We start from the raw sequence: 22276 nt of genomic DNA, 5'->3' as shown, positions 1-22276 counted from the left end.
GTTTTGCGCTCCGATTTATACTCCGTTTAGCCCTGTGAGTGTGGCCGACTGCCATGGCAACGGTGCTAATTTTGCACACCGTTTCTCTCCTCCCTCTCTTCATCAGTAAGGCCCCAGAGGGAACTGCATCCGTACCGCCCCCCCCGCCCCCTTTCCCTCCCCCCAAAGCCGCCTGGATGCTCTGACATCATCGTAACACCCGTCGAACATCTGCTGCCTCCAAGGCATCTATGATTGGCCTCAGGACAACAGCTGACTCCCCCCCCACCCATCCTGTTCCGCCCACCCTCACGTTGCCACGTGAATCAGCGACAATGCCACGGTAACCGGCTGAGTCTCCTGGTACACTATACACTGGAGTCCACTCTGTCTGTCATGCAATTCCTATGCCCTACCCCCCCAACCTCCCACCCCCAAACCCTCGCCCCCTACTTGAAGAAGGACTCACTGACCACTCGGCCATGTTAACGAATGACTTCTGGGACAGGAAGCCTCAGCATCCTGCCGTCATGTCATTTCCTCTCAGGCCGAGCACTTGGTCCCATAGGGAATGGAACCCACTCCTGGTGAGTCTGGTGAGTGCAGCGGGTCAGGCCCCATGGTGAGTGACACCGGGCTGGCCCTTTTTGGCCGATAAGTGACAACACGGCAGCCAAAGTGCCTTCCTTTCAGTCATAATAACCTAACTGGATCAATACAGCGTTGAATACGACTGGTCCAATAATCTCTTCTGCTGTTGGGAGGCTAGATGTATAAACATGCCAAGCTGCTGCTGACTGTTGGATTTTTTATTTTTACCTTTTTATTCCTGCTAAGTCAATTTCAGAAAAATACACAGCACTCTGCTATGATAACTGCACTGAGTAGGCCAAGAAATCAATACTGTTTCATTGGCCAAGAATAAAAAAATGGATCATTGGGGTAATAGTTTCCATCGGTTAGAACAGCAGGGGTATTCTTGATTGTTGTGACGATTTTTGTGAAGGTTGGGTCAATACTCATATCACATTATATGAAAGGTTAATACTGTAAGATAGAAACAATCATTCATGTGCACATTTATATATATATATATTTTTTTTTTTGCTATTGATACACAGTACTGCAAGACTATCACAGTTAAGTATGTTCACTTGCCACCATGTTTGAGACAACCAATTCAGAAAAAATATAGGAACATTAGTCATACAAAAAATAGCTAAGAAAGGAGGCTAGATTGAAAATTGCCAGTGTAATAAATTATTCCTTTATATCGTAGCTCTGTGGTGCACACTCGATTTTATTGCGTAGTCCGATACAGATCCTACATCTGTCCTTCTGACTTTCCTTCCTCCTGTTACGTACATAATCTGGTTATGTGTGCACTGTTGCTGCACTCCCAAAAAAAACCCCAGACGCAAATACCAGGAACCGACTGCAAACAGACTGCGTTGTTCCCGCCTCTCTCACGGGGCAGGAAGCACTAGAAGTGCCGCGAAGCGGGAGGGCGACGGACTAATGGCTTTTGTTTCCGCGCGCGGCTTCTCAAAGTGAAAAGCGGTTATCTCTCTCCCCTCTTTTTTTTTTTTTGTTTTTTTAGGAGACCGCCCGGCGTGCCTTCCCGCGGTCGTTCGCGCCGAAGGCCGCGGCAGGTTCCCCTGCCAGTTAAAACAGCGGGGACGCATCGCGCACCCCTCCGTCTGCCCTCGATTGGCCTGGAGGCTCTGCCTGCAGGAAATTCCAGAAGGGGGGGGGGGGGGCCTCTTTCCGAAACAACGTGATGGGAGACGTTCGCCAAATGCAAACAAAATCCCTCTGAAGGGCGTCCCGCATCAAAAGGGCATGGCGGAGGAACCACCAAACCCCTAACCTACAGGTTCATGTCAATCGAAGCATTCGGGCCCAAGTTGTGTTCCTCTTTATTTGAACAATGCTAGAATGGCGTATCATGGTGCACCCAAAGCAAATGTTCTTCCTGTACATAAACATTTAGGCCCTCAATATTTCTGAGGTACTAGCAAATAAATTTACGACTAGAAAGAATGTAGTGGATTATTGATAACGCCTGTGTGTGTGCATGGAGGCTAAGAGGGACAGAATCTTGAAGTTGCCCTTGCTTTGCATGACACGCATGAAGCGGAGTTGTTCTTCCAAGCGAGTACAAAAAGGGACATTGTGGCCCGCTCCCAATACCCGTCGGATCTTTAACAAGACTCTGCTTGTTCAACCATGTAACAAAGCTCTGGGCAGAAGGGGAAGTATCAATGATAAGATCAGGGTTCTCTGCAAGCAATATATATATGTGTGTGTGTGTGTGTGTGTGTGTCCCTAAACTGCAGAAATTAATGAGGTGGAACAAATGATCACTATTTGCCGAGACACAAATGCATTATACAGTGCACTGTAGTCGGATCAGCTTAAAAAATGAACAGATGTTCCTTGTTCAGTGTAAGAACACCATGGCCCATTCATTACAGTAAAATATGAATTAATTAAAATATGAATAAAATAATTAGTAGCTAATGACACAGTTACAGGCTTAAAAAATGGCAGGTATGAAAACAAAAAAAACATAACCAATGGCTTAGTAGCATAAGTAACCCAAGAGCATTAAATATGGCTTATTACAAAGCTTACTGAATGTAAAAGTCATATGCACTGCATGCAGACAAGGATAGAGGCATACTTAAACCATCTTTGACAGCAGCAACGTCACTACCAATTCAGTAAAATGGGGGATACTTTACATCAAAAATATCTAGGTTTTCCTCTTTATAAGAGTCATATCATCTAAGGGCAATAAAAAATAAAAACTGGAAAACTCCAAGACTTGAAAGGTTAAAAGCACACATCACAAAGATGTGTCCTCCTACAAGAAGTAAATAAATATAAAAATCAACCAATGTTAAATTAGTTTAAGTGTTCCAAAAAAAAAAAAAAAAAAAAAACACTTCAGTGAGAAAGTTGCATCCCAGCGGTGCTAAAAATAGTCGAGAGGAACACATGCAGTGGGTAAACACTTGTTTCTGGATTGCACCAAGCACATAAAGGTCAGTGGAAAAGAGGATTTGGAAGGACAGTAATTATTCTCCTGATAGTACAGGCTGTGTGTAGCTCAGCTTATATGAGCCACCTGAATCAAGCTTTCCAGATGTAATGTACTGTCCTCTGGATAAACGGATATAAAGGGATATAAATGAGACTACAGACATTGCAGTCGGTGATATGTTATCGACTCTCACGTGCCCGCAAACCAAATCGTTCGAAATATTTTGCGACTAAAAAATAAATTTTACTTTAATGCATGGTTCAAACAGAATGTGCGTTTTGAACTGTTCCAACAAAAAGCTTAACAGCAAGTGTCACTAACACACTAGGAGACAATGTCTTAAGATGGACTTAAATTGCTGAATGGATGGCCTTCTGCCGTTACAGAACCAAGCAAACTTTGTGTGCAACACAAAACTGCAGCTAAGTGGCATTCAGTCAGTTTAACAATAACAGTGTCATAACGAGAGTCTTCTTCATCAAAAACTATTGTGGTACATGTAATTCAAGGGACTGCGAAGGCAGTCCACATTGCGTGCGCAGCGAGGTGCGTTTAAATGTGTCTGATTAGAGAAACAAAAACACGACCGCGAGAGACAGAGAGCTGACGTGCCCTACCGCATTCGCTGGTGCCAAGACTGAATCCCCAATTAAAAATTCATCAGCTCGCGTTGGGCGCAGTTCTGTTAGGGTAACCCAACACCGAAGCTGGGCGGCCGATGAAGAGTGACGGTTTGTCTGAGCTTCCGCTGTTTAGCCGCGCCGCCTCGGTCCAGATTCGTTCCGTTCCTGTCCATTTTTTTGTTGTTGCTGGGAGCAGCTGGCGAGCTTGTTGCTGTTAATCAAGCAATCAGAAACACGTATCAAATGAGCCAGCGGAAGCAGTTAAAGGTGCAACTCTGCAAATCACTTGCCCGAGTAGGCTACATTTAATTCTGGCTTGGAAGCAATGAAAGGAATTGATCTGCTAAATGGGTAAGGAATTTAAAATCTGAGCTCAAAAAGCTATTTTATTGTTCATGTTGTCAACCATTTTGACAACAGCAGTTAAGGGTATAGGCAGTGACATCTTTTGGGTTAGCCGTGCTATTGTACATCACCTGCATTGGCTTTCTAAATATCTGGAACTACTAATGAGTATATCGCCTAGTTGGCTGAGGCAGTATTCCGAAGGACTATATAATCTAAGTTAATAGCGCATCCTCCAGAGGCAAGGGTGACTTTCATTTTTTCTGTCTGAAGAGGCAGGCCTAGTTTCTCCCGCCCTGGAAGTCACGCGGTTTCACGTGTTTCTAAATGCGGTGCGACCGCTGCGCTCCCGGGGAAGGGAACGCTGCCGGGGTCGAGGTGCGTCGCGGCCGGACCGCCTGCCCGTTACCAGGCCCCGGCCCTCCTGCCGGGTGGTAGCAAGTCTGCTCTTATTAATGAGCAAATGCGTTTTCTGCAACGCAGGCATGTAAAAGCTAACATATGGTCCGAACATGACATTCAAATGCTTTTGAAACAATTGCAAGTACAGCACGCTGTCACGAATGCTGTGGAAACAAAGAGTGCAAAAAACTTGGCTGGGCTGCTTATGTTAGTTGACTAAGAACACACAGGAATGCAGTTTAGCTATGTGTTCACATGTAACCCGTGACCCATCTCCACCCCTCTCACGACCCGCTGGTGGGGGTTCAGCCCTAAGTTTGGGAAACTGCTGCTCTAGGGAGCCGCCAACCACCCCCCACCGCCCCCCCGCCATCCCCCCTATCCCACCCCCCGTCTCCCAACCTCCTGTCTTCAGTGTAACACGGTGCATGCCGTCGCCCGCTGGCCTCTTGGCATCGATTCAGCCGTCCTCAAGCAGCACTTCATCAAACGGCATCATGAGACCAGAGGGCCCAGAAGCCGACGCCGTAGCCAGACCCGGCGAGCCGTGTCGGACCGCACGCGCTCAGAACAGGAGCGCAAGGCTGCTAACTGTGGCCGTCTGAAACCCCATTCGAACCCGGCTCTACCGGTCTTTGTGTAGCAGATCTGCGGTGTTGTTAGCAGACAGCCATACAGAGGGTCTGGCAACAACACCTGCGCTCGTATGAGCAGGTGTGCGTGTTGACGGGGGGCATCATTCAACAGGTAGAGGTGAATGGAAAAAGTCAGTGGACTCCAGGTGGAGACAGGTGAGTGGGGGGTAGGGTGTGTGTGCGTGCGTTTGTGTCTGTAATGCTTATTTACTCTGGATCTGAAGTTAATGGCTTATAAGAGTACATTGAAACTGTCCATATAAAGGCCCCAGCCTTGAGACACTGACTCTAGGTGTAATATCTAGATATAATTTTATTTTAAATATAATCCTCAGTCGGATCTGAACTTGCATAATATAAAGACTACATTGATACTCTTTTTATATCAACTGAGACATCTGTCTCTAGATGTAATCTTTTTTTGACATTTAATATTATTTCTAATATTTCTTCTTTTTTTTTTTTTTACCTTGAACAGAAAGCCTGGTACTTTTTCGTAACTGAAGCTTGTTTCCTGTAAACAGGAGGAAAGAATCTGGTTAATAAAGTTAGCCAGAGGTCATCAACCGTTATGTGGTATCTTTCAGATCTTTTTGAAGTCTTGAACCGGATACAGTGGTACATTTTATCAAAAAAAAAAAAAAGTTGTTGCCATTGTTGGAACTTGCATTCCAACAAGCATTTAATTGTAGCATAATGTTACTGAAATGTTACTGAATCCTCATCTATAGCTGTGCTGGTTTTGGTTGATTACTGATATAGTCATTACAATAAAATAATACATTAATGAGTGTCTGTAGCTTTCTGTTAGATGTCACAGAACATTATGGAGAGATGTACATGATATCTGAACCTCAATGTCCAAGACCAATCAATTACAAGTAAACCTACAAATGTTTGAACATAAATGTTGGGGATTCCTTTTCTTGTCTGTCTGAGATCTATGAAGGAGGTTGTGGACCTGCTGTGTTTTGAAGTCTAACCTAAGGGTTTAAATCACTATATGAGGTCTGCCTTTACTCTGTGAAATGCAGTTGGGTTAGAAACAAATAGGACCTGGCAGCTCCAGTTCTTGAGGCGTAGCCACCGTGGACGCCCTCTCTCACTCCTCTTCCCACATATCAGATCAGGCCATGTCACTTTAGATGTAACCACGCCAAAGAACAACATCCCAGGAAAAGATAAGCCAGACTGCCTGCTGTCATCTGGAGTCTCCTCTTTTGGGTAAATAAACCGCTCTTTATTTATGCTGTGTACCCACTTTCCAAAGGTCAGAGGTCGCACCATCCAACTGTATCCACTGTTTGTTTTTTTTATGTTCAGTCCTTCCCGCCACCCAGAGCCCTCAGCTCCTCCAGGCATGCGGATCTGTATCAGCCTCTATCAGACATGCCCAGACATGTCTGGAGCTGAGCGTAACTCACCGGGTTGGAGAGATTGATTAGGCCCAGCTGTTTTCCCATCAGTCGAGCTCTTCACACGGTCTAGCCTGCTTTGTCCTACTGTTATTCTCAAGCTGACTGACAGGTTGGGAAACTGAAAAACACATTTGACAGTTAACGGAGCTATTTGGCATCTGGGAGGGGAAAAAAAAAAATCCATCTGGTGCTTGTGACTTCAGAAAGGTAAGAGCATTAATTAGGTAATTATAATTAAAAGTAGTGCTCACAGGTCCAGCATATGCATACTGCAGCACCGAGCGATAGAGCAGATGGCTGTCGGACTCGGTCTGAGTAATTATTTGATTTGATAAACTTACAACTTGCTCATTAAAATCCTGTCTGGTTCTGGATAATGTGACCGTTTCCTTGCAATAGGAAATTCAAGCTAGATTGTCTGTTTTCCTAGGAGCTTGTTAAGATTTAAAATGCCGTCATGGAGGTTTCGTGAATTTTAGGCAGGTCTTTACCTTCTTGGTTGCCCCGGGCAGCAGATGGATCTCCACAAACACCTGCTAGCACCCCATATGGACACCCCTACTTCTCTCAGGCCGTGCGGTATAGATCCCCATGCTCATTTTCTACACGTCTATGAGAAACAGCACTTTCACACGCCACAGGAAAGCACCATTGTATCATACAGCCCTTGGATTCACCCTACTTATCCAAGTCCCAGTTGGCCATGTGCAGAAAACGGAGCACGTTTTTGAAGGTGTATTAAAGCTCCCTGCGTTGCCACTGAATCTTAATCAAGCAAACATTAATGGAATGTGAAGTTTGTGCACAGCTTAAGAGAAGAAGCAAACCAAGGAATAGTATTTGGTCCGGTGTACAAAGTAGTCCTTCTTATCTGGAGGGCTGAAGACTCATGTAATAAATGTCCAACCGCACACTTTTTCCCAAAGGACTCCAGGTCGTATTTTAGGTTCATTACCAATTACTGTTTTTTTTTTTTTTTTTTTTTTCCCTTCACAAACAACTGTGCGTGGTGAAATAAAGTGCCCAGGACGTGCAGTGCATTATGGGGAGAGAACTGGCAGTCTAAATCCGTCCTCTGTTGACATGAAAATAAAATAGACCAGACTGAAATGTGATTTGCCTTCATATTAGAAATGTGTTTCTCAAAACGACCTAATTCTTTATACATGCCCATCCCCTTTCTTGATTGAGAAAGTCATTGAGCAGTCCACCATTGTGCTTTGTCACAAAAAAGCACTGCACAATATAAGCCATATAAACTGTCATCCCATGCATATTTTAAATGCCTTTGCAGATTCTTTGAGAGGTAAGTTTATATTGTTTAAGTTCATGCATACTCAATGAGCCAAAAAAAGGAAAAACTGGCTGCATTAAAGATAAAAAACCCAATGCCATTTTTGAAGGTGAAATTTAATAGTGCTTTGAAGCAAATATAACTACAATAATGGTTTATCTTGTGAAACATAACATAATTTGAATACATTGTTGCAGGTCACATCATTTGTAATATAAGCGAAATCAAAATACAGTATTAGGAAATGACAGAAAAGACCAATCAAATCCATAACATTCATAAGGCCTTCTGTCTCTTTCTGAAGGAGAAAATCCCTTTCTGTGCAAGTCATGTATGAAGGAAAACTGTCTCACAAGCCCTTATGATCCGTACAAAATCATTTCTGTCAGAAAAAAAATCTGATTAACATTTTAAGAAGCATACTGTCTGGGGCATGCATTTATTTATTTTACTCTCAGCCATCTGTCTGAATTATTTATTTTTTTGTCGTTGTGTTTTGTCAGTTTATCTCTGGCTAGCTCGGATTCCGGAATTAGCCCGTGTTATGGTTTCAGGAATACAGCTATTCATTCGCCCTATTCATTTGGCAATGTGGGGAAAAAAGCATAGCCTAACTAAAGAGGCATGTGATGTCAATGATAACCGTGACAGATGGATTTAACAATTCATACAATGTGCATTTATATCTCACTGTTACGGTGTGAATGGCTAAATGCTTCGTGCTTTCACACTGAAAGGAAAAAGCCATTCACCTGCTCAAAGCTGTAGCCCAGCTATTATTTGTGCAGAAGCATAATTAGGTCATTGAAAGTGTTGTGGGGACTATGAGTAGCACATCGTTTATTGTTTCCCCTTGTGGAGTAAGCATGTTTCCATTTTATGCACCTGGAGTTTTCCTCATGGCTGTCTATTTGTATTTGGTTGCCTACCTGCTTATCTACAGCATATTAAAATGAGGTTCTGTCAATCTACAAAGTATTGTAATTATTTGGTTTAGATAAAACAAGTTTATATAGGTGTTGTTTTTAAAATTAATATGAGTATCCTCTACATGTAGTCAGGTCACCAAATGTCAAGCCCAAAGTGCACAGATATCTCAAAAAGAGAACGAAAATAATCTAATTACGTTCTGCTCATCTGAATTGTATCTCAACAAAACGTTGCAGCTGAATCATGGAACATTGGTGATTGAGTTTTTTATTTAATTTTTTTTTTTTTTTTTGATGACACGACTGCTGACTGTTGGGCTGTTCAGCCCAAGAGAATTTTGTGAAGAAAAAAAGAGAATATTTTCAAACATTTTATTAAAGAAGAAATATTATAACACAAGACATGCAAATGTAAAAACCCAGAAACCCGTGATCACATCAAATCCCACACTCCCAAATCCAATTTTTTGTTTGTTTCTGCTTAAATATTAATTTTGACACTTCCTCTTGTGTACAGAATGTTTTGTTGAGTTTTTTTCTTTTGCTTTTCCTCTGAGGAATTGAATCAAAAGGTGAAATGAAGTGTTTTTATGAAGCCATAAGAGCTCATATCGAAGTCTCGGGAGAAGGCTAATCCTGTGATTCCCACCAGAAACGGACAGTGCCCCCCGTTTTAAAGGGGCTGATGTTTACCCCGGGGGAAAAGGCTTCACCATGACGACGGTGTGCGAGGTGGCAGAGAGCCCGGTGTTGTACATCTTTCCAGTGAGCGATTGCAGCGTGGCGGTGGCTCCGAGCGGGTTGCTGTACTAGCTGACCTGCTTTGCCCCTCTCGGCCAATAATTTACTCGCAGAGGCATGCTGGGTAACAGAAACCCCAGGCAGCACCGTACAGAGAGAGAGGGGCAGTCTGCCTGTGGGTATGAGCTTAATGTCCGTGATTACTCAAGAAAAAATATCTACGTGGAATAAGGGCTCATTATTATAACTTTTGAATCATGAAGGTAAGATTATTATTGTCATTATTATTATTAGCAATAGTAGTTGTGGTAGTGGTGGTGGTAGATGTAAAGCTAATAGTTGTAAGAGTAATAATGTGTATATGTTTATGGATGTGCATTGCATCTTAATTGTGTTTATTTTTTATTTCAAGAGCAACAATAAAACCAGCAAATGAGCTGATATCTACAGACTCACCGTTTTCAAGACATTGACACTGCAAAACATTTGTATGAAATCTGCATCACGTTTGCCTCTGCAAATCCCAGCGCCACTGAGCAGCAATGCTTCAACTGTCAAAATCTCAAACAGACCTGTAGATGCACTTCCAGAGGGCATCACTTTTTACTCAATTTTGATTTTGAGTGGCTAGACTTGCTGTCTGACTCCATAAAACAGTGGCTTGTGGTGGCACCACTAGAGAAACCATGTGATGGAACGCTATTGTAGAGGCACCTGGAAAAGACTTCTTCAATTTCAGTCCAGTGAGATAAATGTTTAAATCTGCTTCCTCAATGCTATTGTGTTTGACGTGTGCAATACACGGGAAACCCAGTTAGGTTTTCAAGGTGAGTTATGACACAATGTCACCATTTAACTTCCCTGTCTGTCAAACTACTGCTATGTGATTTTGCCTCCATATTCGACATCACTAGATACTACTGTAGTTTCTTAACAACGTTATAAAAACATAAAATTCAAATGCAGTTTTTTTTGCTAGACTGCACAGAAATGTAGTTTTCTGCAGACCAAACCATTCCTAGCTAAACTCAATGTTTGGAGGGCCATTCAGGGACATTAGAGTAACACCATTGCTTTGTGTACTTCTGTCAACCTAAAGATCAATTGCAATAAAAAATTTTCCATTCACATGAAAATGAGTGGCCTCTGTGGGCCTGATCTCATCGTCAGGCATTAAGCTCATATTGACCTCAGTTAACCGCTTTCGAGCGGTGAAGCTGCCATAAAAAAGTGCAAAAAAACAAAATGAAGTCATATACATCCGCCCACCTTTCAAACAGGAACTGCCACTCTCATCGTTTACCGGGGGGGGGGGGGGGGTGAATTTAATCACTGTCACATTTATCCCAGTCATCTGTCATACACTACACGTTCACATCTGAGACCTTACAGTTCATCAAGCCCCTTTGATTATTGTTTTCATTAACGTAATCGCTGTTAACATGATTGCAGCAGTGGAACCTTGAATTTTAATCATGCAGGTTTTTTTTCCTTCCTAATATCCCAGTAAATTAATTCTCACAGAACGAGCTAACTGGAAATGTTTGAATTAAGACCTCAAATTTCAATTGTATGCCGTTGATGCTGAACATTATGACTGCAAGTAAATATAAAACTAGCAGTTATTACATTGTGTTGGATTATTTGCTTAGGAGGCATCCTTTTCTCGAGAGGCTACCCATCCCAATTATACCTAAGCGCTTCGCACAGTGCGATTACTGACGGAGTTTTACCCTAGTTCTGACCTGTCTCATTCTTCGGCCTGTACTCTACACTGCAGGTGAATTGCTGCTACCACAGCAGCAGTCACTAACAATGCAGAGCATAATGCTCTTGTGGTTTTAAATTATACATGGCACATTGTCTGTCCTTTTGACATGAAGCTAACCACCCCACCCCTGCCAGTCCTGATACTCTTCTGCGGAAGAAGCTGAACAGCGGCTAAGCACCAGAAAATAAGGGCATCTATCATTGTTAAGGCACTACTCCTGAACTTCACCTGAAGTTCTCCCAGTTAATCATAAATTTATTCTACTCTAACTCGGCCTGGTGGGAAATGGAGTCCACTTTAGCCGTGAAAGACGTGCTAACGGATGTGGAGTCGCACTACCGTAGAATTCCATGGCCATGACAGGACTGTGCTCATCCCCTGAAGGTGGGCGTGAGCGGTTTGCCATGGCGACGCAGCAGCTGCCCCTCTCCCAGGAGGTCCTGGCCCAGTTCGACCACGCCCAGTCCGGCGAAGCGGGAGCGTTGCTGCGGCGACGGAAGGGGTCCGTCTCCACCCGTCGCAGCTCCCAGTCCGTGGACCCGCTCCACGCCAGGCCCCTCCCGCAACTGCTCATCAGGGGCCCCGAGGCCGGCGCGGGGCCCCCCGGCCCTTCCTCGCGCAGGAACTCCGTCTTCAGCGTTCCCAGCTCCCCGTTCCCCCGCAGGGAGTCCCTCGCCCTGGGCCGGCGGCTCTCGGTCGCCGCCTGGGCCCCCAGCAGGCAGGTCAGCTTTTCGGGCCTGCCCCTCCCGCAGCCCGCGCGCGAGACCTGTCTGGAGAACACCTACCGGACCGGGCCGGACCAAGGCTGCAGGTTCGACGCCGAGCGGGTCCAGCGGGTCGTGCAGGACGCCCTGGACGGCTACCTGGGCGACGCCCGCTACAACGCGGCCACCGCTGGCCCGCTGAGCCAGAACCTCTCCGATCTGGTCCGGGGGAAAGCCAGGGACGTGACCCCCCAGCGCTACAAGCTGGCCTGCCTGGTCGTCCTGGGCCAGTCCGGCACCCAGGGCCTGCACGTGGCTAGCAGGTGCCTGTGGGACACGGAGAGCGACAACAGTGCCGTGGCGGTTTTCCGAAGCCCCTCCCTATTCGCCGTTGCCGTGGTGCACGGAGTGTACTGCGAGTAATAAGTCTTTAGATTTCCCGCTTTTTTTCTTTTCTCTAATGAGACAACTCCGAGAACGTGGTACCTAAATTAGACTACATATTAAATCAGGGAAGTGGGTTCAGGTGACAGGCGGAGAGAAACCTGAATTCACAGGGTGAAGCACAAACCTGGTACCAGCTAGAGTCTCCGATGATTGCTTGTATGGTACGCTGGAATGCACCGCTATTTCAGGGGTGTCTGAATGAAACCCTCAAGGACCCATAATTCCCCAGCACTTGGCCGTTACCTCTAACAAGCAAGGCTGGATTTGCAGTAAAGTGAACTGGACCGTGAAGAAAAATACCGTACGCATGGGATCATAGAAAAATCCCCACTTCCAAACGCACAGAAATTCATTGTATTCCATTCTGGAATTAAGTGCATGCATAGTTACCCCGGAAATGCAGAGCAATGTGTATACAGTAGAAACTTTTATTTGGCATGACCTTGGTAATTACATTTCTGACATGTGACTATGTTGCCTGGAAATGGGAAATTTGAGAAAATAAACCACTTCCTGCTTCAGTTAAGAAGGGTGTCTGTGTGAATGCCTTACTAGTTTTTTCTGTTACTGCTCCGGTACCTCCCTTCTATGTCCCGCAGCGCATTTTTCCAAGCATCGGTTACACGAATACAATCTGCACATTTTGCGGAATGTACCTGCACTGAAGGAAACGAGGAGGAATTATTTTCACACAGTCATTGTAGACGTGGCCTTTTCACAGGGTCGGCCTAGCCATTGTTCATTGTATTCACAGGACCGGAATAACCTCTTTGGCCTAGACCAGTGTTTCTCAACCCTGGTCCTGGGGACCCACTGCCCTGCATGTTTTAGATGTTTCCCTGCTCCAACACACCTGATTCAAATGAATGGGCCGTCATCAAGCTCTGCAGAAGCCTGATAACGACCCATTCATTTGAATCAGGTGTGTTGGAGCAGGGAGACGTCTAAAACATAGGGGGCAGTGGGTCCCCCAGGACCAGGGTCGAGAAACACTGGCCAAGACAAACATGACCAGCTCAGTTTCTCCTCTCTGGTTTGGTCTGGTTGGTCCAATCAGGATTTAAATCACCAGCGAGGGTCTGTGAGATACAAAGTACATTCCGTGCAATGTGGTAAAGCTGAAATGATCCTTCAGACCGATCTCCACGTTGTCCATTTTTGCCCGACGTGTGTGAAAGTGCCACACACACACACACCATTGTGTACACCTATGTTTTTAATGCACTGACAAGGAAAGAAATCCAATTATTGCACCAAAGTCATGCTTGCACTTGCACAAAATGACACATCAGAAATTCATTTCTACTGTTAAACCAGGTAATGTGACAGCGTGACAAGTACTGTGTAATGGTGCCATTTTCCAAGGACAATGGGACAGTTCCTTCCAGTAGTAGATTTTGTCAAGTGACAATTTTATTGTCCATTTGAAGACTAAGAATGACTCATAAGCGTTTAAAGAAATGCAAAAGGAAGTTTTGTTTTTTTTCCAATAAACTTTATTTTTCCAATTTTCCCAACACATAAAAAAAGTGATATTGAACATTTCCCCAAGTGTCAACACCACACAAGATGTAAACAATAATAAATAAAACAATTTATAAATAAAAATAAATATTAAAGACAGGACGAATGTGCCACAAAATGTAAATAAATTAAAGGATATTTAAATTCTGTGAAAGGGCAAAGCCTTTCACCTTCTTGTGGATTTGAAAACACAATGCTCGTTAGTTTTAATAACACTTAGGCTCAAGGTCACAGTTTACAAACGGGATATGATTTTAGGGCAGAGGAAGCTGAGCATCTCTTAGCAGGAGAAACAGAAGGAGTAAAGACAGAAGGAGTACGTTCACACACACACACACAGGTACGCGCGCACACACACACACACAGGTGCCGGGTCCTTCCACAGCCAAAAACAAGCATGCACAAGTGACACCCGCTTCCTCATTTCCAAAACGACTTATTCAACCAATCAAAAAGAGGAAAAAGAAAAATGCATATAACTTTGGCCCCTCCCCTTAACCTATTCTCAGCTTCCATTTGTCTATTTAGCTTCTGAAGGGGCATTATTGCACAATCTAGGCTCCCCCCCCCCCCCAAAGGCACTTTACCCCTCCCACCCTCCCCACTCGCCCCTCCCATCACATTCAGTCACTGTGTAAAGCTTGACCGTCTGACTGCTGCAGCCCATGCTCACTCCTACCAACGTAAGACCTTTGCCTGTCCTCATTTTAAAGTTTAAAAAGGAATGACCTTTTGGTATCTATAGTTATATAGTTCTATATATCTATAGTAAAAACACTGAAACTAGTGATAAAAAAAAACAGCTGCCTCCCCAAAGAAATAAAACTGATTCATAGTGCAAATAACGTGTCGCTTCCCCCTTCAAATCTTCCATCCATGCCATCCCAGCCTGGTGAGTACCGTATAGTGAAGCAGAATTCTCTCATAAAATGGTTGCTTTAAACAGATGACATTTTAAAGCATAAAAAAAGTCCCGAGCACAGAACAGACAGCTTTTTTTCGGTAAGGGAGAGTCACTTGGCTGCCCATTGCCACGACGCCTGTCAGTTGGTCCCCCAAATCTGTGCAGCAGCAGAAGAGATGATGGCCCAAGTTTTTCGTGAGGTGAATCAAGCCAGTAGTGTGATATAGCAGTTGAGCTGTGGGTTGTCGTTTAATAATAAAAATTAAGGAAAAAAAAAAAGATTAAATGTGCACCATAGTCCAAAAAGGCCAGACACTAGCCAGAGGTTGAGACTCCCCCACCCGGGGGGGGGGGGGCGGAGTCCCCACCGAAATCGCTCCCCATTGGAAGCAGGAAAGCAGCGGTTGGCGGCTCGTCGTAAGAGTCCTGAGTGAATGGATCAGGGTGGGGGTGGGGGGGCGTGGCTTAAGCACCCATGTGGTGCTGCAGCAGCTGCTGGACGTAGCGCAGGCGGTGGCGCAGCTCAGTGGCGCAGCCCTGCTCCTTGAGCACGCTCAGATTGTACGTGTACGAGACGCGTTCCCGGCTGATGTAGGTCAGGAGGTAGGAGGAGGAGTCGGAGCTCTTGCACAGAATGATCTTGGTGTGGTCGGTGTAAAAATTCACCTGCGGGAGAGAGGCGAACGATATTCAGTACCGACAACAATTCACTCGAGTGTCGACGTCCAAGAAAGGAACACTTCGCTAAAATTACAAAATGGCGACCCCCAATTAACGTTCAAATGAAATTTGCCCTCCACTCGTTCAGTTAACTTGGAGAGCAGCTATCTGAAAGAGCGTGTGATGCATTACCAAACTGAACAGTCCTTTCTGGAGGGGGATGCAATAAATGGAATGGGAGAGGAGCGTATATAAATTTAATGCCCCTTGGTCTCTATTAAAGCATTAATTAAAATGAATCAAGCGCTTAATGGAAGAAGTACAAGTGGGATATAACCGAGCACTTAAATCTGTCCTTGTTGAGCAGGACCAAACGCGTTTGGAGGGCATAGCTGCGCGTGCTCACCTGTATGGTGCCGTTGCTGAAGAGCATCAGGAGGGCGTGGTCAGTCTTCACCCACTGTAGCAGCAGAGGGGAGGTGGAGGGGGACTGGTCTGAGGAGTGCAGGTCTCCACCCTAACAAAAAAAAATCAAATATGCCACACATCAGCCACAAAGCCTATGACAAGCACAGACAAATGTGTGCACATGCACAGGACGGACAGACACAGACAGACAGACAGCCGCACGGGAATTCCCAAGCCTGCTCTGCTCAGTACCTGTCTGAACGCGACGCCAGCAGAACACAGAACGTCCGTGTAAAAACAGGCGGGATGGAATTCCATCCTTTAAAACCCCATCCCCCCTCCCAACCTTGCGCACAAGTTCACCCCCCCCCTCCCCCTCCTCCCCTTCCTTCCCTGCCAACACAAAGACTGCAGTCAGAGCAGCAGCAGCAGCAGCAGCAGCAGCTCACCTCCATCAGATTTTGCTCCATGTAGGTGGCCATGTACTCCACGATCTGCATCTGACCGCGCAGCTGTTCGGGGACTGCCGAAGCTTGGAAGGTGAAGTGCTTGTTGTTCGTCAGGTAGTAATTGACGGTCCTGTGAACATGGCCGACACGTCAGTGTGTGCAGTGGAGGAAACATTATTTTTTTTTTTTTAAACATAAAACTGAAATTTTACAAAATATAATCCAGAGAGGGTATAGGGCACAGTGAACCACAGAAGTAGCACCAGAGAAGAGCAGTACAAGCTCCGCTTTGTTTCCTCCAGTCCTTAATTACAAAATTAGGTCATTCCTGAGGCTTAATTAGGGCAATCGCCCAAGAGGCGATTCGGAGGTTCTGAGACCTAGAAAATATTCCCCCACTGCAGCTCTCCAGGAACAGTTCGCTCTGCCCTCGCTCAGACCAAATCTTTAACGGCTTACCTTCGCTGGTCGCTCAGGCTGAGGTGTGTCCCTTCGTTGAACAGCACGCCGATGTTCTGATTGGACAGCTGGTAGCCAAAGCCGTATTTGTTGGAGTAGTCAACCCACTTGGTGACCCAGACAAAGGATTTCGGCCTTGATAGATAGGGTGGGTTTCTTGAAGCTGGAATGGAAATAAAATTTTAAAAAATACTGAATTAGAAGTGCACAAATACTATGGGTGTGTAGGTGGCCACACAGTAAAATGACCAGTGTTAATTAAACTCCGACAGAGGTAAAACAAGTCCAACAGGGACCATATGTACTCTGCAAGAGTTAATTTAACACTGAACATTTTACTGTGGAGCACTACAGAAGAACAAAGAACACACAAGATACAGAATTAAAAAAAAAAAACCATTAGGCTCTAATCTCCCTGGCACTGAGCCCTTGAACGTGTAGAGCGGTTTGTGGAGCCGTACCTGTGGGCATGGAGGACAGGCAGCCGCCAAGAACCTTCATTGCCGACTCTGCCACCGCGGCAGGGGTGAGGCCGTCGTCACAAGCTGTAGAGAGAGGGTAGCGGTAAGCACACGCGGGGACACACACACCTCAAGGACATTCTGACAAGGAAACAAAGTATACAGACTCGTCTTTTAGACTTTCACAGAAGTTGAATAGGGAAGGGAAAATAATAGCTCCCTTGGCTTCTCTTTGTCACACCTTTCTATGCAAACCACAACTATGCAAACTGTTGAACAAGAAGAATCTACACAATGTGGCAACACAAAAAACTCACTAGCACTTCAAAGCTAATTTTACGCATGCCAAACCACACGTTCTTCAGCCACATGTTCAATTTGTGCTGAGATGTTGAACAATGGTTAGCATTTGGGTGGACCTACCTGACTGTGCAGACAAAGAATAGCATCTATAATAGATGCACCCATCCAAACTGATGGAATTATGATTACGGTACATTTACACTCAGTTTCATGGTTAATGCTTTGGATAAAACCGAATCGTACTGCTTTTCTTGCATGAAACTCACACAGAACATTAAGCAGGAGTAGTCAACAGAGAGCAGGCATTTTCCCCTTTGAACTTAAGCCAAAATTGATGGGGGGAAACCCACTTATTTTACGAGTCAAAAACAGCCAAATTATAAGCGAATTACAATGTACCATGTCTCAAATATTTAGCACCTACTCTCAAATGCCTGACTCACCTTCAGTGCTACTGGCTACGGTGCCTTTGAAAGAGCGCGACGTGGACTTCCTGGACTCCTCCTCTGCCTGGGTGTCCGGTGGACTAGTGCTGGCCAGTTGACCGCTGGGAGATGTGGCCTGACGGGTGGCGAGAAAAACCCTTATAAATGAATTCATAGAACATACAGAATTTTACAATACTCATTTTACAATAAGTTGCTGCCACTGTGCCATGGGAATAGTTAATAGATCAGACAATGGTTTGATTTGACAAAGCCTGTTTAGTTCACCATTGGACAAAGGACCTTGCCAAACAGACAGTGAAAATAAGGGTGTGTGTGTGTGTGTACCTACCTCGTTGGCCTCCACAGTCTTGTAGCTCATCTGTCGGCTGATGGAGCTCTTGACAATGCCAGTCACTAGCTTGGAGATTTCATCTCGTTCTTCGCACGGGACTTTCTCCACTGTAAGGTCAGAGAGAGAGAGACGAGCTGTGAAGGAGTCTGGCTCCAAACGCAGAGCCACGGGCGCAGAGGTCTGGGTAGGTTGCATCGAAAGCTGCTTACCTTTGGATTTCTTCTTGCCAAAGAGGCTCTTGGCCATCTTGGTGAAGAACTTCTTGGCAGGGCTGGGTGGGTTGAGTTCTGGCACCATTACACAGCTGCTAGGGGGCAGTTTGTCAGGAGTGAAGCCCTGGATGTAGATGGGGAGTAGTTATTATGGGGAAGGTTCATATTATATTGCTAAACATCCCTTGTTCAACAAATGGGTAAAATGCTATGCTATGCAAGACAGCACGTGTAGCAGGATCAAGCAAATTAATGTTTCTACAGGGAATACAATGAACGCTACACGAGTGCTGAGCGAGATGAGGTCCCTAAACGGGACTCCAGCCGACAGGACACCAACCTTTGTGAAGAACTCGTGGTTGAGGATCTGGTCCAGGGTGAGGCGGTCGCTGGGGTTTCTCTGCAGTATACCAGAGATCAGCTTCTGCGCAGCGGGGGAGAGGGTGGAGGGCAGGGTGTATCGCACCTCCTTGATGCACTTGTAGGTCTCCTTCAGGTCCAGCGTCTCAAAGGGTGGGTTCCCACACATCAGTGTGAACCTGGTGGAGCAAAGAGTCGTGGCATTAGAACAAAAACACTGGCCAAAGAGTACCACAAAGCAAGGCTCAAAACGAGGCCTGCCATGCTGAAAGAACAATAAATTAATTATTAAATAAATTTGAAGGTGCTACCCATTATATATGCCCATGGTCATAGTTACACTATGCTTACCGATATATTTTACCAATGAGACTAGCCGGCAGACTTGAAAGTACTTTCTGTTTGGAGACTGGCTTTGCTTAAATTTGCAACTCTTTCAGTTGTGGTTTTTCACCATATACTTTTTCCACCAAGACCCAGATACACAGGCGGGGTTTCAACCAACAAACCACTTTCGTTTTCTGTTTCACAGTCTACTTAAATCTTCCCAAATGCAAAAAAAAAAAAAAAATTTTTTAAAAAGAGAACCAAAACGCCAAAGGTATGAGAACTCACATGACACAGCCCAGCGACCAAATGTCCGACTCAGGCCCGTGTCCCTGTCTGTTGAGCACCTCTGGAGCCAGGTAGTTTGGAGTACCGCAGATGGTCCTGGAAGGGAAGACAAATGGCCTCGTGTTAAGAGTGCCCTGGTGGCCAGACGACAGACCACAATAACTGAAAAGGCGCCAAAGATAAAATACCCACTTTTTTCTCTGTTCCACCGGCTCCAGCTTGGCAGCCAGCCCAAAATCTCCTAGTTTCAGCTCCATGTTCTCATTCACAAAAAAATTACCTGAGAGACACACACACAAAAAAAATGGCCACGATGAACTACAAGCACACATCGTAAATATGCCACCATAACGGAATTCTAACACAGGAGGTAGACGGGAGTTTGATCAAAGACGTCTTTCCAGGAAGACGCCCGAAGAACAAGCAGTCTCCCTTCTCATTCCACACACCTAGTTTGAGGTCCCTGTGGAGGATGCCTTTGTTGTGCAGGTACTTCAAGCCCGATATGATCTGCCGGAGATAGTACCGAACTTCGGGGTCTGTGAGTGTGTGTCGCGCCTTCCAGATGTGTGCCAGGGACTAGAGTGGAAGGGGAGGGGGGGGCGGGAGAGAGGGAGGGAAGAGCTTTGTCAGTGTCGAGCCCTTGGCAGCCAGCTCGCTAAATATGCAGCGGGGAGCGTGCCACAGCAGCAGCGTCGCACCTCACCTTTCTGCTGCATAGCTCCAGGAAGATGTAGATGTTGTCTTCGTCCTCAAAATGGTGCGAGAATTTCACCACATGTTTGTGATGTAGTGTTTTGTGGAGCTCGATCTCATTTGTTATCTGAGAGAGTGGAGGGAGACAGAAGACAGCACTCAATATGTGAAAATGAAAGCAGTCCCAAAAAAAAAAAACCCACCCAAAAAAACCCAGCTTTGTTATGTGCAAAACATTGATTAGGTGAATGATTTAACTGCTGGGAAAGACCATAACATTTTGTTCATACCTTGTCCCTCTGGTGAGGTTTTGACACTCGGCTTTGTGGAATAACCTTGACAGCATACATTTTGTTGTTGGCAAGGTCTGTCATTTCGTAGCATCGTGCGAAACCACCCTGACACACAAACAGATAAAAGGATTAGAGAACCTAGAACAATAGGCTAATCGATTACCATCCACACAAAAAAATGTTTTTTTTTTTTTTCACACTCAAACTGCGCAACCGTCATTATGCAGAGACACTGTGACCGAAATATAAACTGTAGACATGAGCGAGTAAAGCCTTTTCTGAAAATATGAATGAGAGACTATGGTGCTAGACCTGCCGCCTCTAAAAATGACGTATTCCTTTTCCAGCTGCCTATAACCTTTCCTCGTATCCAGACATAGAGCAGTAATGATGGTGCACTTTCGCTCTGCATCAGTATTATTCATTACTAGGATATCGAAACACCGTTTGCAACGCGCTTTGACACCTGTGGACATTGCTTTTAACATTAAAATGTTAACAAATACCAGAACGTAACTACTGAATGTCGACATTAATTGCGAACGCAGAGGGGACTAGAAGCTAAAAGCAATGCAGTGCCACATAAGCGTGAATTCAGCGTGACGCGGATCACACGCATTTGGAAAATCGCTCACTTACAAAAATCTAAAAACAAATTGAAAATAGCCTGAAAGGGCATTTTTAAAAATCACATGTATTGCTTAGCGGGAAGCTGCTGCATAACACTTAGTAGCCATGATTACATTATCGGAATATTGCCAGGACAATTACGAAACACACTTATTTGAAATTACAGCTATGGTTATATCAATTAAAATGACAATTTGCAATGGATAGCTAACCGAAACTTCACTTGAAGCTTAGTAATTTGGCCATTCTTAACAGGACAGTAAAACGCAGGAGGCTATAGAAAACAGCCTATGCGTCCTTCAAAACCTTAAATCCCAGTCATACGAAAATGCATCACAACGGAAACCCTGCTTGACATTTAAATGGCATTCCTACGAGGTAGGCTAATCAACTGGTTTTGCAAACCACATTTTAGGAGAAAATAGTAACGCGTCAAGAAATGAAAAATATATCTCCAAATGAATACCAATTCTCGACAGCCAACTACATCGGGAAAATGTCCGCACGGCTATTGTAGCCACCTTGTTCCGAAAAGGAGTTCATTTTTTTCCAACAAAATCCGACCGGTCCAGCCACATAACCAAAGGAAACAGCTTTTGCAATATGCGCCAACCGAATGGAACAACTATAAAGCCAGCTCCATGGCAAACGTTGGCCGCATGGTACACGTTTAGCAGTTACCTTTCCCAAAAGCTTTCCTTTGCAGTAACATCTTCCCGTCTTGGAGTCAGCCACCACCTGAGCCAATTCAGGTTTTATTTGTTCCGTTTTGTTCCTGTTCGGTTTTACTGGCTGGGCAACTTGTACCCGTTCTGGGCTAGGTTTGAATAAATCCGGGTTCATGATGTGGCAGGAAAGGCGTTGCGAGTTGGAGAAACACGCTGAATCCATTCACCAACCACGATCACAATGCCAGGTAACAGGTCTTTGGAGTTACAATTCTATCTCAGTCACCAACACCTTCCTGCAGTACCCAGCGAACATGCCTCGACAGGGAATTCCTGAACTATATATTTGAGGCGTCCGTGACGTCGCCTGTGTAGGCGGAGAGGTAGGCGTTGTCTAGTTTAGAAAGGCCAATCGCGTACGACTAAACTGCTTCGCAATGAAGTAATGCACTAGGATTGGAAGCTCCACATATGCGCATCTAAAATATGAATGAAACTATTATCAAAACAAACCCAT

The 22276-nt window shown here is 45.0% G+C and overlaps 2 protein-coding genes across 7 annotated transcripts; one reads left to right on the top strand and one right to left on the bottom strand.

The window, feature by feature from the left end:
- Positions 1–3500: 3500 nt before the first annotated feature.
- Positions 3501–12866, top strand: LOC135258290 (dynein light chain Tctex-type 4). 6 transcript variants are annotated; one of them, XM_064341680.1, is made up of 5 exons: positions 3502–4002; positions 5045–5189; positions 6159–6257; positions 6357–6658; positions 11571–12866. In XM_064341680.1, the coding sequence occupies exon 5, from the start codon at positions 11591–11593 to the stop codon at positions 12311–12313; it is 723 nt and encodes a 240-aa protein (XP_064197750.1). In that variant the 5' UTR covers positions 3502–4002; positions 5045–5189; positions 6159–6257; positions 6357–6658; positions 11571–11590; the 3' UTR covers positions 12314–12866. The 6 variants fall into 6 exon arrangements, with proteins under 6 accessions (XP_064197752.1, XP_064197753.1, XP_064197750.1 ...); XM_064341682.1 differs by lacking the exon at positions 6357–6658 and having other exon boundaries at positions 3501–4002; XM_064341681.1 differs by lacking the exon at positions 5045–5189.
- A 944-nt stretch (positions 12867–13810) lies between these two features.
- On the bottom strand, positions 13811–22088 carry plk3 (polo-like kinase 3 (Drosophila)). Its single transcript, XM_064341678.1, has 15 exons — positions 21773–22088; positions 20459–20566; positions 20179–20295; positions 19922–20051; positions 19665–19752; positions 19473–19568; positions 18838–19036; positions 18495–18621; positions 18283–18392; positions 17949–18066; positions 17203–17286; positions 16742–16904; positions 16283–16412; positions 15832–15942; positions 13811–15431 (listed from the first exon to the last, which is right to left on the bottom strand). The coding sequence occupies exons 1-15, from the start codon at positions 21980–21982 to the stop codon at positions 15231–15233; spliced, it is 1992 nt and encodes a 663-aa protein (XP_064197748.1). The 5' UTR covers positions 21983–22088; the 3' UTR covers positions 13811–15230.
- Positions 22089–22276: the final 188 nt, after the last annotated feature.

Source organism: Anguilla rostrata, chromosome 6, assembly GCF_018555375.3.
Source record: "Anguilla rostrata isolate EN2019 chromosome 6, ASM1855537v3, whole genome shotgun sequence".
Taxonomy (NCBI): Eukaryota; Metazoa; Chordata; class Actinopteri; order Anguilliformes; family Anguillidae; genus Anguilla; species Anguilla rostrata.
This window is presented reverse-complemented; position numbering and strand designations above follow the sequence as displayed.

Excerpts from the sequence above, each read along its gene's own strand:
- plk3 (XM_064341678.1), bottom strand. The coding sequence starts at position 21,982 with ATGGATTCAGCGTGTTTCTCCAACTCGCAACGCCTTTCCTGCCACATC. Across the intron at positions 20,052-20,178 it reads TGGAGCTATGCAGCAGAAAG|TCCCTGGCACACATCTGGAA; the intron begins GTGAGGTGCGAC and ends CTTCCACTCTAG. Across the intron at positions 19,753-19,921 it reads CCACAGGGACCTCAAACTAG|GTAATTTTTTTGTGAATGAG; the intron begins GTGTGTGGAATG and ends TGTGTCTCTCAG.